The sequence below is a fragment of the Rhipicephalus sanguineus genome, chromosome 2, assembly GCF_013339695.2.
Source record: "Rhipicephalus sanguineus isolate Rsan-2018 chromosome 2, BIME_Rsan_1.4, whole genome shotgun sequence".
Lineage (NCBI taxonomy): Eukaryota > Metazoa > Arthropoda > Arachnida > Ixodida > Ixodidae > Rhipicephalus > Rhipicephalus sanguineus.
The window spans coordinates 207173171-207192336 of record NC_051177.1 but is presented as its reverse complement, the minus strand read 5'-3'; the positions used below and the strand labels follow the sequence as shown (position 1 = coordinate 207192336).

General features: G+C 45.3%; 1 protein-coding gene across 1 annotated transcript in view; it reads right to left on the bottom strand.

Annotated features, from left to right (window-relative positions):
• Positions 1–19166, bottom strand: part of LOC119382199 (sodium-coupled monocarboxylate transporter 1) — a 193560-nt gene that overhangs the window by 32614 nt on the left and 141780 nt on the right. The window contains exons 10-13 of the mRNA XM_037649915.1: positions 15028–15137; positions 14878–14945; positions 12849–12935; positions 7335–7501 (exon numbers count right to left, since the gene is read on the bottom strand). Of these exons, the coding sequence (XP_037505843.1) occupies positions 7335–7501; positions 12849–12935; positions 14878–14945; positions 15028–15137 (432 nt within the window). The remainder of the gene's footprint in view (positions 1–7334; positions 7502–12848; positions 12936–14877; positions 14946–15027; positions 15138–19166) is intronic.

Genomic DNA, 19166 nt, shown 5'->3' with positions numbered 1-19166 from the left:
TTACTACGTGGTGAACTTTGGGGTAGATTACGCTTCTTCAGCATTACTTGCGAGTTCAGTGATAGTATAGACACCAGGGGCGTAGCCAGATATTTTTTTCGGGGGGGGGTTTGAACCCCCCCAACCCCCCCCCCCCCCCCTTGGCTACGCCCCTGATAGACAGTCTCTCTGGAAAGCAGAAATGAAGCTACGTTAATCCAGGATCTTTACTGCTCGTATGGTCGAATATTTTTGGACTGCCTACCTTGCCAGCCTTCGTAGCCAGCTGTACAAGAAAGAGGACAAAAAAAAGGAGTGTCAGAGGTTTTGGTCCTAGGAGAGTACGTGCAGCTCTCGGATAAAGTCGACAGTCTGCTAACGAAGGGACCGAAGTTTAGCGTTGAACAAGTCGTACTGCCTAATGAGTTGTTGGAGTTAAATAGGCGTGTTGCCAATACAGCCCCTCAGCACCAGTACCTACGGTGCCTCTTAGTCGGTGTGGATGAATGTCTAGGACTGTACTCAATAAAGACTATCGCTAGTGCCGGGTGCCGACAGATCTCGTCGTGAAGCCTAATAGGGACAATAGCATCCGGTTTGCTTTAAGCCGATAAGCAGGGTGTATTTATGGCTTTAACCCATATATGCCCAAAGAAAGAATGATAAAACAAATATTTTTTCCACAAAAAGTACTTCTACTTTCAAAAGAAAGCACAACTTCTTTATTACTGCCAGGTAAACGCAACACTGTTTTTCAAGCCACCCTATACATATAGGACGCTGGGCATTAGGGGTGCTCTGTGCGGGTGTGGTAAGCCTTGAAACATTTCCCGTGCACACCGACAATGCACTTCTTCCTCTCCATGACGTCTTTCATACAAAGCACGCGTTTGCCCGGAGAAAGCGGTCGGCACCTGGCAGCATGAAAAGCAAGCAATGTCTAGGCTTGCACACGTTCAGAATAAGGCCTGCTTGATGTGCTGTAGGTGGCGCTAGTCATCAGCTAAAGAAATAGCGATGTTAGAGTGCATCAAAGCTGAACACAAAGCTGAACACGTCCGCGATAGAAATAAGTAAGAGACGGTTAGAGTATTGGTGGCAGAAAAGTAGAGATAAAGAACAAAAATAAATAATGGGGGCAAAATAGGGTCATTCTGCCTTAAGAGGCAGAGAGATAGACCGTGAATTTATATTTTTTGGTATAATAACATAGATTTAATCAATGTAAATAAGGTATTAGGCCAACATAAAACAAGGAAGCTTTTTTTGTTTTTTTTTTCTTCGAGCCTGGTGGCAGACATGTCACCGCCCCGTTACAAAGGGGACGCTCGTAGCATCCATCCATCCATCCATCCATCCAAAGAAGCGTCCTATATGTAGGACACTGGGCATATATAGGTTAAGTGCAAGAACGTTCGCTGAGAAGCCTAGGAAGGCCATTACTAATAATTTTCTGGAGGTCAAAAGCAGTACTGTTTGCGTGAACACAAAGGCAGGTAGCTTGTGTAAACATTTTCAGCTACACGCTGAGCGACGCAATGCGAGAGTAAACTTGTTCCGAAAGCCGTTCCGGTCAGTTTCTAATATCGCGTACGTGGATACGGCCAGTTACCATTGACAGAGACATGTCATTACGGCCATTCACAACAGCATGACGCTGCTGACGAGTGCTTCCGTGCGCACGACCTTGGCCACAAAGGTAGAAACATCGGCCACAGCCTTAGCCGTATGGATTTAGGAGCGTACAGGAGAGCCGTCAATCATTCTATCCGACTCCCAGGTGGCCTGTCGGCTCGTTTGAACCGGCCGCCTTCCCGCCATGGCACTGAGGCTGCTAGGTCCCAAGCTCACTAGCCACCATCGATTGACCTGGTGCCCGGGACACGCAGGGCTCGAAGGCAACGAAAGGGCGGACGCTCCATACTCGCGGACAACTTTTCTTGGCATTGAAGCGAAGGCTACAGAGCCACAATGCACGTATCCTACCGCTGATGAATGTAGTCCCACAATTGCGTCCGTATTTTCTGCGTGAGATATATAAAATACTCCTTCGATTTCTACATGTCGCTTTTTGAGACGAAACGTAGCGCCCACAAGTGAGATATATGTATTTCTTTTACTTTATACGTTGTCACATTGCGTTTTTGCGTGCGTGAAAAAGTCGCGCCTTTTACCCGTACCTTAGACGCTAAGCAGCGTTTGCGTCGAAATGCAACGCTAGCCATCACTTCCCATGGCGTTACGAGACGCGCGCCAAACCGGACTACTTCGCGTAGCAGTACATGTGCAGACGCTCCGCCCCCGTAGCTTTCCCTTCATTGCCAAGAAAAGTTGTCCGCGAGTATAGCTCGAGCATTTTGTAACCGAGCAGAGAATCCCTCTATTTCGTTGATCGTATCAGTGATACCTAGGGAGATTCTTGCTCACCAGCTCTTCAAGCGACAAAAACGTAGGACGCTTTTCAGATCCCTCAATAGAGAAGATACCGCCGACCTTCGAAAAATTCAGACGGGCTATTCCCGCATCTAATAAAATTACACGCGATACATCCGACGCTTTACCCTGGCGTGTGTCCGTGGTGCGGCGGTAGGCCGACTCTCTACCACATCTCGTGGGGCTGCGATCCAAAGCCAAGCGACTTAGCCAGTGTTCTCGGAGAACCTCTAACATCTTGTACAGAGCAGTGCGAGGAACAACTGGCCAGCTCGGATCCGGGAGTGCAGCTCGCGCTCCTAGGTCAAGTCCGGCGGGCGGCTAAGGCCAGTGGAACCCTGAACGTAGGCCTCCAACCATAGAAGCTCCAAGATCTCCCTTTCACCTTTCCTTTGTATAAAGTGGCACTCTCTGTTTCAGCTCCATAAGGTGGCCAGAAACATTAGTGCTCGTAAAGGTAATTCCCTCATTATTTTCTTCACTACGAAACGCACAATCCAGAAGTCTCGTTTCGTGGAATAATAAGTGAAAGGGGATCTTGGGAGCACCAAGTAAGCCAATTCTTTCTCAAGAAACTAAATGGGATAACGATCCCTTTGATACCAAGGAGTTTCCGACGATGCGATTTCTACAGGAGGAGAATCCTATTGAGTATATGTTCTGTGTTCATGTTCAGGATTTATTTTACGCAGTTCTTCGTGGGCCGTTATTTGTTGCCGTACGCAAATGTATCGAAGTGCGTGGGGTCATTGGTTTTCAGAATTCTGCTGCTACGTCGGTCACTGATTTTATGACTTTACTTGAATGTTATCGTCGTCCCATGTTTGGTGTTTTCGAGAACAGGCTGTATACTATTTATTACTTAAAAAAACTGTGTTTTTAATCTAGACAAATCTGTTGATCTTATTTTTGACGCTTTTCGGTAGTGTGGAAGGGCGTGACTTTGACTTATGAAATCCTTTCTCATGACTCGCTGCAGTTTTTGATTTACGGCTCCTTTTTGCGATCACGATTGTGGGTATTAGAGCCCTCGAGCACAGAAGACACTGCTGCCATATGTCTCTGCAAAGTCAATGTCAGTCAAGCAAGGGATCGTGAAACTTTGTGTAGGTTCTGCGCTGAGGTAAAGGTGCCCACATGCTATGCAGGATAGATTTAGTGAGCAACTTCGGCGAGTGATGGATGCAGGGTATCCTTGCATGATTGTTACGGCAATCGCAGAGATTTTCCTGCGGTGTGAAACCTGGGCCGCCATCTAGAAGCTGCCCTGACGTGTTGTTCTATATGCATCGCACCTCTCATAACTTGAAGAAGGTTGCGAGCAGGCACGATGTGCCGAATGTGTGTTCGGCCCTGCGCAAGCTGGCAGGGCTCTGCTCGAAAATATCTTCTGATAAAAATTCGGCAGATCCCACGTACCGTGGGAGTCGATGTTATGCGAAGCATGCGGCGGGTAGGTGACTGTGGCGTAACTTTTTTTACTGAGCGACCCGTTACAAAATGACGCTAAGGATTTGTATATATTTTATACACGCACATATATATGTTCAAGAGCTGCATATGTGTTATATAAGCAGTTGTTTACGGTTGGGTAACACTGCCAATGAAAACGTGGGTATTACAACACCAGAAGCGGTAAGCTGATATGTAGTGCTTATACGTGTCCCGAGAACGCACGCGCGTTTCACGAACCCGTGTGCATGTGTGCAAGAAGTTCTTGACAGTTCTTGAACAAGGGCATCATCACCGTGATCAGTGAGCACCAGCAGCTGGTCATGACTTCTTATAGGATCCGGTGGTAATCGTGGTGAAGAGGGGTCCATGTGTATTGAAGTATGTGGTATAGTAGAGCTGTTGGAATTCGTGGATGCCTCGGTCATTTCGTCGACAAATTGTCTGTCGACAGAGCCGGCGACATGTCAGAACCTGAAGCCACCTTTCGCGTTCGTGAGGCGTAGGCCGTCGAGGCTGGTAGGCCTGGATAGTGCTACGTAGACCAACATCAGTGGATGGTGTTTGTCCTATTCGTAGACTACCTAGGCGTATGTGGCCTCCGTAGCCGAGTCTACAAATGGCTGTCAATCAATCTGACATCATCCTCGGTCAGCATGAGGCCATCGCCCAGTCTCGTAAGAAATTAAGAGGACACTTCATCGTTCTGGTGGGCGAAGTGTACTTTACGATGCGGTGATGTGGATATCATATGTAACTTTCGTTAATATATTCCTCCGGGGTCGAGCAATGCTTCAATATAGCTTGCTGAATCATATGAATACAAACGTAATGTTATCACGTAATCATATGAATATAACGTAATCATATGAATACAAACGTAAATCGGAGCCAACACTGGAACTACAGACGTCAATCTGATATGACGCCCGTATCGTAGGAGTACACATCGTAGGAGTATCATGTAGTGTTTATTGCTTTCTTGTAAAATTAGATAGCCAGCACCACAACCACAATTGACGTTGCACCGATATTACGCCTGCGTAGGTTGTTTTTCCAAACACATTTATAGACCTGCGTGGCTCAGTGGTAGAATACCTGATTGCCACGCAGAATGCTTAGGTTCGATTCCTGCTGGGATCCTAATTTTCATTATTTCCATTCGTTGTGTCAACGCTGCCGATGTTGGTTTTACTTAACTCTCTAACATTTAGGTTACCAATGTCTGTTCTCGCCGTTCCTGGATAGACATAAACTGTCAATCACCGGTGGCGCATACCCGTACACCGCGGCCCGTGGTAAACGGGTATGTGCCACACGTGTCTAGTGGAAAGGGTTTGACGACGTACGCGACAGGATTTTAACGTTATTTATGTCATGACCCGGCAGTCATATTCGTCAAATTCTCTTACCCTCCCATGCAAATTTTGGTCAACACCAAGTTAAGGAGGCGATCATGAGAGTACCCAGACGAAGGCGGCTAGATAGATAGATAGATAGATAGATACGTAGATAGAAACGCTCAAAGTGCCAGAGGTTCGCTAAGAAATGCTTCGCATTTAAAATAAACCTGGAGGGTACGGCAAAAAGCATAAGTTGCCTTATGTAATGTGTGCGGTTGGCGTTGTGTACGAGCTTCCGCTTTTATTCGAAAGTCTCATTTGGGCAAACCGGAAGCCGCATTAACGCTCGCTCGTGCAAGGGTACATGAATTGTCTATAATCAATAAAGAGAATGCGCATCTGCCTACGCACGTCCAGCATTGCACGCGTGCTCCGAATTTTCCGAGGGATCAACATTTTGTGCACAAGTCATAATAACACTGCCCGTGAACGGATAGAAGCTTTTCATATATCTTGAGGTCGGAATGTCTTTGCAAGTCAAGCGGCCATTTCTTTGATGAATTCTAAAATGAGGCTCCTGCCTGGCCTGTTGTAATCTGCAGAGCATGACACTGTGATTACCGTTGTGAACACGTGAGTGAATGTGCACTAATATTAACAGCGACGAGAAAATAAAGTAAATTTAGCGTTCGCGCTCGTCCGTGTCTTCTGCATCCTTTTATAGTCTGCACGCAATCATTTTCTCTTGCACGTATATTCAGCTGCACCTTTTTTTCTGCTGTGTCGCAATATGCAAGCAAAACCATGCACCCGAGTATGATAGACGTCTTCACAGCGAATACATATTTCTTAAAACGAGAAAAAAATGTTTGTTCTTAAAGCATTAGGTGCGCTAAGTACCGCCACTCGAGAAATTACATCTATACACGCCAGTGGTAAGAAAAAATCTATAATAAGCCTCACTATTGTAGAATCCTCATCAACATTACCTAGCCAACGAACAGCAATCTGTAGAGAATTGCGCTGCCAGATTCACTTACTCTACGTAATCGCAAATGAGCGTTTCTTTAGTAAACGTATTCAGATTTGTCACATCTGTTCTGCCGTCACATTATTGTAATCCTGTCATGATTTCACAAGTCAACCCAGTTTGTAGAGAAGATGTTGTATTACAGCTCCTTCTTGCATATCTCAACCCAACGCGTTCTTTGCACTGCAGTGGTTACGCAACCGCGGGTCCGTGCGTGATGTTTTGCCGCTTTCTTTCCCTTCCCCAGCCACGAACAGCTTGCATAGGCTTCCCCATAACATGACCTCTGTGTTCTGATGGGGCATTTTAAAAGCTTGGGCCTCGCAATTTCGCAGTTTGATATACTGCGTCGATTGTGTTGATGCGTGTAACACATATCGATGTGTATGTACCGTACAATGTGACCTATATAGTTATTCACTTCTTTTCGAATAAATAATTGCCTTACACTTAGTAATATGTATTTGTTTACACAGTGCTTTCCGCAGTCCCATTTGAATAACAACGCTCAAATGTGGCATTAAACGCGTGCTATCTGCACCATTTAAGTCATACACCAGTCTATCCTTCGCAATGCCGAAAAAAAAACGCTGGCAGCTTGCACTAGTGATACACGCTGGACTAACAGTGGAGCTTGTGGCCGACCTAGCTTCCGTCGGCTTCTACAAGCTCGACTAAGTCGTTGCTAGGTTTGGCTAGGCATTGCAAGGCTTGGCTATGTGGAGCGCAAAATTATATTGCTTGGCGAAGTGTCGTCGTGGCTACGCGAAGTGAACGCTTAATTAATATGTTCCTAATTAGAGCGGCCCTATTTAGTAAGTGTTACTTTGTATGTTCATAATGTGAGAGCCATTATTTACACTTAACCTTAATTAAAAGTGACTTACGGAGAAGGTAAAGGCCGATCGTGATGATCATACTTTTTCGTTCACTCTGCATGGTCAAACCTCAAGCTTAAACAGCTCCTCTATTAAAACGTTTATAGTGACAACCAAAACAAGGTAATCTTATCAGAAAGAATATAAGGTTAATTTTACCGCGCTCCTTGATAGGTTGTGCAGCTATTCTCATGGGAAGGTAAAAAATTAAGGGCGTACCTTGGTGTCATTGCTGAAACGTTGTAACCACTGGTGACTGTCTCGCTGAAATTTGAGCATCCGGCAGTAGATGTCGGCAAGGCATCCCACCTACGTGGGTAAACTATGCCACCCATCACCAGCCATACTGATGTCCCCACGGCCAGTATGGTTCCGGTAAGCGCACCCTGTTGTTACACGTACAATCAGATTTTTCAAAGGCTAACAGTGCGTAAACGACAAGGAAAAGAACACGGAAGAAATATTGAATTTATTTTTCCGTCATAGCAATGGACAGCACACACACAATTTGTACCTAATCTGGTAATATGGCTGCCTCAATTATTTCCTTGCGTTAAATGGGATCCGCTCGTGGGTTTAAGTGGATCCCAGTAATTTATTCTGGCAACTGCTATGATAGCCTGTTTTTAAGCATGAAATCATTAAAACAAGCGGCATAGCTGCGAACTTTGCACTTGCATGGTTATGAAACAGGCTACGTAGTTGACCACGTTGCATGGCAGCTGCACATTACTGCGTCAGGTGCCGTGGCGGTGTGAATTCAAAAGATATCGATGCCATGAAGCGGCCTTCCTATTAAAGGGCCTCAGCCACAATTCACCGACATGGCTATCAGCAGGAGCATCGGCCACGTTGCCTTCAATTTGCATACTGTAACTCCATGCGTCATTTCATTTGAATCGCATCAACGATGGAGCTTTTTAAGCTTCCCAATCGATGAAAAGGCTCTGTCACAAGTAACCATCATAATGAGGAGCAGCAGCCGGGTCACAGAATTCTTTACGGTCTGGCTAGTACTGGCGCTTTCATGTTCTCTGGAGCAGTGAACAGGTTGCCATGAACCTTACTTGGCGTGATCGTTCCGTGGTCTTGCCATGAGCTCATGTGGATTTTGGTGTTCACAAACAATAATGCTTTCATGTCGCCCGAAATGGGCAATGTACTTTTCGGATCGCAAAGCGCACCTGGCAGCAAATAGAATATAGTGTGCAGGTGGGCTCGGTGGCTGCGCCACAACGCTGACTTCTAACACGCTGGTTTTCGCCGTGCAGGTTACTGCTAAATACAGCCTTTTTAATAAGAAATCTAGCGATTATTGTTTGGTGCAGCTCCCGAGCCCCCAGTGCTGCCTTGCTCTGTTTGGTGAATGTGTGCATGTCATGCAGTCTTTGCTGTTGCTGTCAGGGGATGTGGAAACCAATCCAGGGCCTAGTATGAACGATGTTCTCGCTGAGCTACAGAAGCTGACAGCCGGGCAAAGCAAGCTAATCACTGAGGTGCAAAGCCTAAAGAATCAAGTTATGAGCACCGATAAAACACTTACGGACCTAAGTAAGCGAATGACGGAACTTGAGCAACACTACCAGGCACTCATGCCCTTACGAAACGAATTAGAGGCAGTGCATGCTGCTACTGGCGAAACTGGTCGCCTGGTGTCTAACCTCGAGAGCCGCATAGACGACGCTGACAACCGGTCTCGTAGAAATAACTTAATATTGTATGGCATTCCTGATTCCAACCCTTCTGAAACTTTTACGCAGTCCGAAAAATTATTCATTGATAACATTCGTGAGCACATGCACATAAGCCTTGATGACAAGGAAATTGAGCGTGCCCACCGGCTGGGACGGCACTCACCTGGCCGTAACCGCCCCATCATAGTGAAATTTGCGCTCTACAAAACTAAAGAATTAGTCCTGGCTGGCGGTCGTAAGTTAAAGGGGACTAATTGCGCAATTGGCGAAGATTTTTCACCAGCCGTTCGAAATGCCCGCAAGCATTTTACTGCTTTCGGCAAAAGTAAAGGAACGCCCTTCAAACTACGTTTCAAGACACTTGTCATAGGATCGAAACGCTATGAATATGATGAATCATCCAATACCGTTAAACAGAGTCATTAGCAATCAAAGCGCAACAGAGGCTCACGAAACCCTCGCCCTATTGCCACAACGAATAAGCTTTCCTTATCTGTTATTTTCACTAACGCCCGTAGTTTTCTTCCAAAGCGTGAAGAGATATCAAGTCTTGTTTCTTCATCTAGCAGCAATTTACTAATCATAACAGAAACGTGGCTCACGGGCGCCATCAGTGACAACGAGGTATTATCAGACTTGCCAAACTTCGAAGTTCATCGTCATGACCGCCTAGGAACACGAGGTGGGGGAGTTTTTATAGCATTCAGCAAGCAATTACCTTGCACAACAATTGCACCTCCTGTTGGCCTCGAGATAGCCTGGCTACTTCTCCGCTCATTCCCACAGGCTGTCCTGCTGGGTGTCTGTTATCGACCCCCTGTTAACAGCCCCAATTTTCCTGCAAAGTTAAACAGCGTTTTGTGCCAGGTTACAGCTGCGCATCCTAATGCTCATATTCTTTTATTCGGCGACTTTAACTTCCCTGGTATTAACTGGCGTAATCTATCTTCCGGAGCGTCAACTAACGCTGAAGCTAGAGATTTCATCGACGTCTGTTTAAATTTTAATCTTTCACAGCTTGTTACTGAACCAACACGTGTTTCGGGTGACTGTGCGAACGTCTTAGACCTTATACTAACTAATCATCCAGACAGCTTATCATCTTTAACCTTTCTTTCTCCTATCAGTGACCACAAAGTACTTCACGCCACATTTTTATTTTCCGCACCACCACGTGCAACATGTAACAAAACAATCAGCCTATACGATAGAGGAAACTTCCGAGCCATTAATGACGAGTTAACCGCCTTTCTATCTCACTTTGAGTCTCGATTTCACGAACGATCTATTGATGATAATTGGGTGCTCTTTAAAAGTAAAATGATTCAATTAGCAGACAAACACATACCGAAAATTACCTTCCGTGAGAATCGGCAGAATCCGTGGTTCACTAATCAATTAAAGCGTTTAGAAAATAAAAAGAAAAGACTTTTCCGAGCTGCTAAACAGAGTACGAATGCTAACGCTTGGGAAAAATATTATTCTGCCGAAAAAATGTACCTATCTGCTGTTCGTGGTGCCAAGCATGATTTTTTTAACAACGACTTACCCAAAATTCTTAGAGAAAACCCGAAGAAATTTTGGCAGGTAATAAACCCAAGTCATGTTCGCGCCATAACACTTGCTGATGATTCGGGGAACATTGTGTCTGATACTGACTGCGCCACAACTTTCAACAATGCCTTCGTCTCAGTTGATACTAGTGCGCCTCTGCCATTACTGTCTAGCAACATAGTATCTAGAATGCCGGCCATTACGTTCAGCGTAGATGGTATTTCAAATGTGATTGATAACCTAAAACTTTCGTCCTGTGCCGGTATCGATGGTATTAACTCAAAACTCTTAAAAAACACTAAGGATATATCCTCGGCATTTTTGTGTCTGTTGTTTGCTCAGTCACTTTCAGTAGGTTGCATCCCTCACGACTGGAAAGTGGGGAAAGTCATTCCCATCTACAAAGCAGGTAACCGGCTTCACGCGCTAAATTATCGCCCCATCTCCCTCACGAGTTTGCCAAGTAAAATCATGGAGCACGTCATTTACTCACTCATTATGGACCATTTAGATGCCAATCAATTCTTTCATCCTGCACAGCATGGATTTCGCAAGGCCCTTTCTTGCGAAACACAACTAGCTCTTTTCATTCACGACCTTCATACGAATCTTGACTGTAACAAACTGACGCTATCTTTCTCGACTATCAAAAAGCTTTTGACAAGGTTTCTCACCGACACTTGTTACATAAACTTTCCTTCTTAAACTTAAACTCCGACGTACTAAAATGGCTTGAAGCATTCTTAGTCAACCGCTCGCAATTCGTCAGCTTGAGTGATCAGTCCTCCGTCCCACTTCCGGTTACTTCAGGTGTCCCCCAGGGGTCCGTTCTTGGCCCACTTCTTTTTTTGATATATATCAATGACTTACCCCTCCATGTAACTTGTAAAATCCGTATGTTCGCAGATGACTGCGTGATTTATCATACCATTAACAATATTACAGACGCAGATATATTGCAGCAAAACCTTAACCATGTACAGACTTGGTGTACCCAGTGGCTAATGACACTTAATCCAAAAAAAATGTAAACATATGTCATTTACCCGTAGTCGCAGTCCCTTTCCTTCTTCTTACACAATAGCCAATAGCCTCATTGAAACAGTCCCATCATTCAAGTACTTAGGAGTCTTAATTTCATCTGATCTTAACTGGGGCACACATATCAACAGCATTCTATCATCGGCGAACCAATCACTAGGCTTTTTGAGGCGCCACTTACGTCATGCCCCACGCGACGTGAGACTACTAGCGTACATATCACTAATCAGGCCTAAAGTTGAATATGCTTCACCAATCTGGGACCCATATCAAAAATACCTCATCAACGCACTTGAGTCATTTCAAAATCGCGCAGCGAGATACATTCATTCATCCTACTCGTAAGACGTAAGCATATCAGCCTTAAAAGAAAAATCTAAATTACAATCACTCCTACACCGTCGTACGATAGCCAGCCTTGGTCTTTTTCATAAGTTTTTCTACAGTTCACTTAACCGCATGCCGTACATCACCCCACCAGCAAGAATATCGCAACGCACTGGTCACCAGCTACAGGTTTTAAAACCGCGTTCACGCACAACTACTTTCTCTGCATCATTTTTTTCTCGAACAGCGTCAGAGTGGAATGCCCTTCCGCACCATGTTGTATCTACAAATAACAACCATATGTTCATTGCTGCTGTGTCTTCTGTTTTACCAAATTAGTTGCCATTGATTGTACTTAACGCGAGCATTTATTTATACAACGGTTTATTGTTTTTATGTTGTATTTATGTGTACAGTGTTATTTTTGTGCAATATTTTTCAACAGTTATTACGTTATAATTAGCACATTATGTTGTTTCTCCTAATGTTGCCAAATTAATTACCTAGCGCGTGTTTTTCTTTTCGTTTTCGTTTGCACAGTGTATCAACATTTTGCTTTTTTCCTCCTCTTTTTACAAAGTTCATTGGTTTTTATTTGGAATTACCCATCACATGATGTACCCCACCCCTTATGTAACACCCCTAACGGGGCCTTTAAGGAAAATAAGCTGAACTGAACTGAACTGAACTGTAAAATGCTACATTCTATGCTTTTTCCTTGCAGTGGCCGCGCTAGAGGAGTTTGCAACGAGCTCTTAAAAGTTACTCCTACAGCCGAGGATGTGACTGTGCCTTTGTCTCGCGCAAGAGGGAAGCTTTTATACAATATTTACGCTGAGCTCGGCATTCGCTCTCCTCCACCCTGCCCAGTTTGATTCGTATACTCGGTTACGGATAATGACACGAAATTCACTCACACGCTCCGAAGAACTACGCTCTTTTAACAGATTTCTTCACGTCGCGAATAGATAGCGCTAATGCGCTTTGAAAATGCAGACAGAACGAAGCAAGACACTTAGAGAGCATAGCAGTACTGTGCTGTGAAATATCCGCCTTTTTCCTATGCCAATGCAAGAGGTTGCGCCACAAACATTACAATGCTTCTGCTCCAACCCACCTTTTTCTTGCAGCACGGAGCAAACATTCCCAGAGCGAAGAGAGCTACCAGTGGACCGTACAGTGCTCCTTGTAGCGATACAGTAGCCTGCCACAGTCACAATTACTTGCAAACGATTTTTATTCATACGATTACAATGAACACCCTTCGTATTTGTGAATGTTCCGTCATGCCTTTGAGCGAGCAAGTAGCGAATGGTGCTTTTGCTGAGTTTCGTTATACTTAGTATATTAATGTAAACGGACCTGAATATAGCGGCCAGTACTAGGTGCCTTCATAAAGCGACTGTGTTTTGAAGCTTATTATGACACATCTGGAACGCATCGTTGCGAAAATTTAGAGCGACACACAATAAGAAAATACGCATCCTATGCGAAACTTCTCATTCTCATTCAATCTTCGGATATTACAATACACCAGTTAACCGCTTTTAAAATCTCCGATATTTAGGCCGCATCATGTTTCCTTATGTTAACGTGTAGCTTTTCTACTCTGCCGCAGCATTCATTCCTTCCCGATGTGCGCTTCAGTCATGCCAATCATACTGTGAAGTTCAGAATTGCCAACCGGTGTTCTCGACACGGAACAGACCCGCGTTAAAAGAGTAGTTTGCTTTATGACCCAATAATAATCGCTGTCATACACTGCTTTCCTGGTATTTTATAAAACAGGCGGCATCCTATATTATATATGTGCCAGTCTGAACGGTTTGTAATTGTCTTACGTTGAGCCTAAATGCGTAATATTCGTAATAATCCACAGTGTAGAGCTAGCACTTGCTCACGGACATTATATATAAAAAATAGAGAGCGTCTTCCCAGTTTTTCTTTCTGAGCATCAGTAAAGAGTTGAAAATGCGCCTCAACGTTCAAACAGCAAGCTTGTCGATAGATGTCTTCATCTAACTTTGAAAAGAGCGTTCACGTTATGACAACCTAGCTCATGGATGTGAAAATAGCACGATATACTTGCGAAAATGCTCAATTACACGCAGTGTTTTCTGCATAAAGGTTTCATAGAGTAGCACATAGAGCTTGTGGTTGCCTTGAAAAATGCAAATCTTAATAGGCAACAAGAACAATATGTCGTCCGCTCGTTTGTTCAAAAAATTGCTCGCTTCGCATCCAGCCGAGTATTTCCAACTGAAGTCTGAAAGACAGCCAGGTTAGGGTGTCTGCAAAGTGGTTTTGTTTGATCTCACTGTCGATGAATATGAGAGAAGGGTAATTCCGTTGGGCTATTTACAAAACATCTGTTAGCATAAGGCAGCTATTATCGTAGGTATAATTTTATAATACAAAGTTCAGTTATCATCAATTTTGTTAAAACATAGCCTTTCACTTCTACTATATACATTTTACCGAAAATTTCTAGCACATAGGAATTAGGAGTGTTGAATACTGACACAAGCACCGTGAATTGCATTTCCATCACCGCTTACCGTCGATTAGTTAACGTCAGTGTTGTAGCCCAACAACGTTGAATTATTCTGGTTGGGTAAACGAAGCGCTACTGGTGTGCACTGCCAAATTTAGGCGAGCATCAGCGATTACGCTCCGCTGAACGGTAACGTATTACATAAATAACTAATGTAATTGACCCACAGGTTACATCCATTAACTCTGAGTGACATCGCCGCTATTGTTGCGTATTGTGTATTTTACGTTTGATTGTACAGTTTCGCTGATTAAAAGCTGATTCTTTGAGCGAGGTTTCCATCTACTCGTCAAAGTCAGGACGGGACAATACTTTGAACATACACAGTAAGGATGACGACATCAGGTGAATCTGCAGAAATTTTATACAAGCTTCTCATTGAGCAGTACATTCTGGACTTTTTCATAGCTCCATTGCATTTTTTAGTTCTTTGTCAACGCTGCTACGTTGATTATTTCAATAAATTCATAGAAAATCATCGAATGTTGTACAAGTTCTTGCTGTTGAGATTTTAACTGCTATCAGAACGTTGTTGTCGGCAAAATGTGATTCGCTCAATTGCCCTGAAATGTTGATCTGGCTATATACTCACATGCACAATGGACTCCATGCTTCCAGCAAGAAAAGCGACAGAAATTGAGAGCAAGCCGTATGCAGCAGCTGGAACAAGATAAAATATTTAGTGTACCTATTTGCTACCAGCATTATTCTGGCGGGATTAAACTTTGCGCCTCTCACTCACCGATGCACCTTGAGAGTCTCAGAGCAGCCACATCACTTATGTTTACCCTGGGTCGCACAAAATCGTCCCATGTCAGAGCCGCGAGTGCACTATAGCCGGATGATAGCGTGCTGTAATGTTGCAGGCAAATAAAAATTTAATATTTGTTTATAATTTCAGCAGTGTATTCTGAGGACAACCTGTATTTCCGACACAAAATGATAACCGCCATTCTCTTACTTCACATATGGACTGATAAGTCAAAACCAATTAAATTGGTTTGGCTCTTTTCTTCTTGCCACTGTCATCTAGCGTGAATCAATATTATTGGAGCTTCTCTTTAAATCACAACTACTATTGCCAGCTCCACGGGAAAATGGCTGGCAGAGGAAATTTCATGTGTACAGCGAATGCACGCCAGGCAATGGTCAAAATCATTACAGGTGCCCCCAGTGTCCCTGAAGTCTAACGTTCACTCAGGTGTTTTAGCCTATATGTGGTCCTTTAAAGGGATACTGAACAAAATTTTCGCCGCCGAGATAAATGACTCAATTGAAAGATTGGGTGCTGAAATTTGTTGAAACAACCTTCATTTCAGCCAGAGACTAGCAGAAAATAATGAATTTAATGCATTTTTCGCGAATTGGCGCGTCTAGCGGCCGCGCCGCGAACTAGAGAGGAAGTGATGCGAAACTCCGCGGATAGTGACTCGCCAACCGTGCTCGCAGCAAAATCGCTTACCAATCGACATCGCAAGCCGCCACCCGCTGCCGCGCGTCTCTCCCAAAACGTGTTTTCACGGTCGGGAAGGTGTTCTCCGTGCGTATTCTCAACCGGCAGCCAACGACGCCATTGCCGCGCTCTCGGCCGTATTACGGTCCCTAGAATAGACTGTTTTCTCTAGCGGAGCTTGCGCCCACGTCTACGAATTTGCCGTCTGTGTTGTGTGCTGCTACGTAATGTGAACGGTGAAGCACCTGACACAACGCAGAATGCCTCAACGCTGTTCTGCGCTAGGGTGTGCCCTGTCATACATTTCCAACAGAGCCGAAGCTTCGAAGGATATGGATTCGCGCTGCGCGCCCATCGCAGCCAACGTGGGTACCTTCAAAGCGTGACTTTTTGTGCTCTGAACACTTCGAGGATAGTGGCTATGAGTTACTGTGTAAATTGCTGGTCCCGGCTGCCGACCCACGTTGGGCTACGGCGGCTCGTCTGGCTCGTCGTCCTTGCTGTCGCTTGACACAGCAGAACGGTCACATGCATATGGTTGTATTTGGCGCATCCGTTTTGGAGGCCCGTCGAATTCGGAGTCGCAATGACCGCTCGTGGAACCACTGTCACTCGCACCTTGCATCTTTGCGCTCTCGCGACACGCTCGGTAGTTGTAGCGGTTTTTGAGGAATAAGCGCTATTTTGTTTCCTATGTGGGGAAAAGAGGACAAGGCTCAGCTATGCTCAGCGCCACACCAGCCAACCTCGGTTCTTGAGAGGAGAGGTGGAGAAAGGAAAGTGGCAGGGCAGGAGAGAGCGTGCCGGTTGCCTCCCTCTTGCTGGAGAACTCGACGTCACGTCCGCCGACAAGCGCAGTGGCATGCAGCCGCCGCGCTCTCACAATCCACTAAAAATACGGCCAACTGCTCGAAATTACGTGAAATAAACGCTGCGTACAGGAACAGTCGTGTCGTCCGAGTCGAATGTAAGTGTTTTCGTAGCTTTTTCAAATTTTTTGTTCAGTATCCCTTTAAAGCGAAAGCTTTACTGGCCTAGCCGAGCAAGTTTCGTCGTGTATCTCCGCTTGACCTTGAAGCGAAGAATGCATACCGCGTGACTAGCCGCGTTCGCCACAGCTGCTCCGACCGCTGCTAGGATGACAAACGCTGCCTCTTCAGACGTGTCCACGTGATTAACCACGTGCCTCGCCACTCTCTGCCACGTCGGGTCAGCCGGCGAGTGCAATGGTCACGCGATAGAAGGAAGGAGCAAGCACTGGTCCATCTGTGCCGAAGTTGACTCTGCGGTCCCAGCCGCGAAAGAGTCAAGCTGCGTCAGACCATCCTGCGCATGTCGCTCGGGTGTCAAAGATATAAAGCGGAAACATGAGTCGTAATGAGGCAGGCTGAAACTAGTAATGAACGGGAACTTCGGCGAGCGAAGCGTCGGGAGAAGGATGCAGAAAGACGACAGCGACGAGCTTCAGGCGCGCAATAGACGCCTCGCGTCCGACATCGGCGACGGCTTCGGAAATTGACGAAACGACGGTACTGAGTGTTCGCAGGACGGCACGTTCGACTAGCCATATCGTTCGGCTGGAAAACTGTGCTTCGGATACGAAGGTACACAAGCATAACCAAGTGTAAGAAGCTTTCGCCTGCATAACGGGGCCTAGCCGAGGTAAGCCGCAGCCAATATTTTCCGTCTTAATGGAGCAATATAAATCATAAATGTAACATGCAGACGCCCATTAAGATTGCTGGCATACACTTGTAGCAGTAGGATCAATGCTGATTATTGATAAATGCGAAGCATTTATCAGCGAAACAAGGACTATCTATCTATCTATCTATCTATCTATCTATCTATCTATCTATCTATCTATCTATCTATCTATCTATCTATCTATCTATCTATCTATCTATCTATCTATCTATCTATCTATCTATCTATCTATCTATCTATCTATCTATCCGACTACGTCTTGACGCTCTGTTAGCCGTCTCCTCAACTTTTGAGATACCAAATTTGGCATAAAAAGCGTTCAGTGTATGACGAGCACGATTTACAGGTGAAGACATGAATAACGTGACTTCGCTCCCTGTCACGTACGTCAAGAAATACTTTCCACCAGTCACGTGTGGCACATACTCGCATACCGCTGCCCGTGGTATGCGGATGTGTGCCACTGGTCACTCAGTCTATGTGAACTCAGACTTTGGACATCTTAAAGCTACAGCGTTAAGGATTCTATGCGACAGAACAGGGGCTGTTAGAGCTGTGGGAGTCCCTCCTACGTGCTTCTGAGCGAGCAGATCAACACCGGCTCATCCAGGACGCGGTGCAGGCCGCGGCATTCCAAGCGATCCCCGCCTGCCTTCTCTAAGCTAGCACAACCTGTCTTAGGACTGGTCCTCCTTTTTTGGCCGAAATAAAGAGGTAACATAAACCGTGTAGCAGAAAATGCGCTGCCAGAGTCGTTGTTTATAAGTAAAATATCCTGATAGAAGCATATTTTAAAAAAATTGCCAAATCTCACTCATTCTGGGAGTCGATGTCATGCGGAGCAGTAGGCGATTAGGGGCCTATACCAAATATTTCTATTGCTTTCAGTCAAGGGCTGCGTGTCGGATCAACTTCTTTGTGAATTCTGAGTGGGGATGGGTATATCGTGGGCTGGCCCGTTGCGAGGAATTTTTTTCAGGAAAGGGGGCATAGGAGGAGCACTTGCTGAAGGCCTTGACTATTTGAGGAAAGCGCCTATTTTGAGGAAAGAGCGTTTTGAAGAAGCCACAATGTCTTGTTTGTTTTATTTTTATTGGGTAGGGGGGGGGGGTGCCTAGGGCCTCCCTACCCCTCCCTTGTTATGGTATTGATCATGGGTTTGCCAGGCGCGTCAATGACATTGACGCCCAAATGGTATCCTATGGGCAGACGTGAGGTCGGTACTCACCTTGGAGCAAAGATGTCAATCTTATGGAAAGGAACTGCACGCTACGGTGCGATGATATGCGCATCATAAGAAGCGGTTTATGCCGTTTTCCTCCGGGTTGAGCAATGGCTGACCATAGCTTGGCGAGTCATAGGAGTTAATATGTAATATTTATTACATTGTTACAAGGGCCGATAGCGAATAATGCAACCACAGTTTACGTTGCCGCGATATGGCGCCATTATAGCGTATTTTTCGCAAGCAGTTTCATGCACTGGCGTAGCTCTGTGGATAAATGTTTGACTGCCACGCAGGATGCCTTGGTTGGATTGCGGCCCTAACCGCGACTTTCAACCTTTCCGTTCCTGTGATATTTACCTCACCGACAACGCTGCCGTCGCGTGCCCCACATATTCCGCGAAGCAAGCTCCATCACACCATCGTGTAAAGATTTTGAAACTGTGTTATCGCCGTTCCTGGTTTCATACAACCCGTGAATCAGCTGTGGCTTATA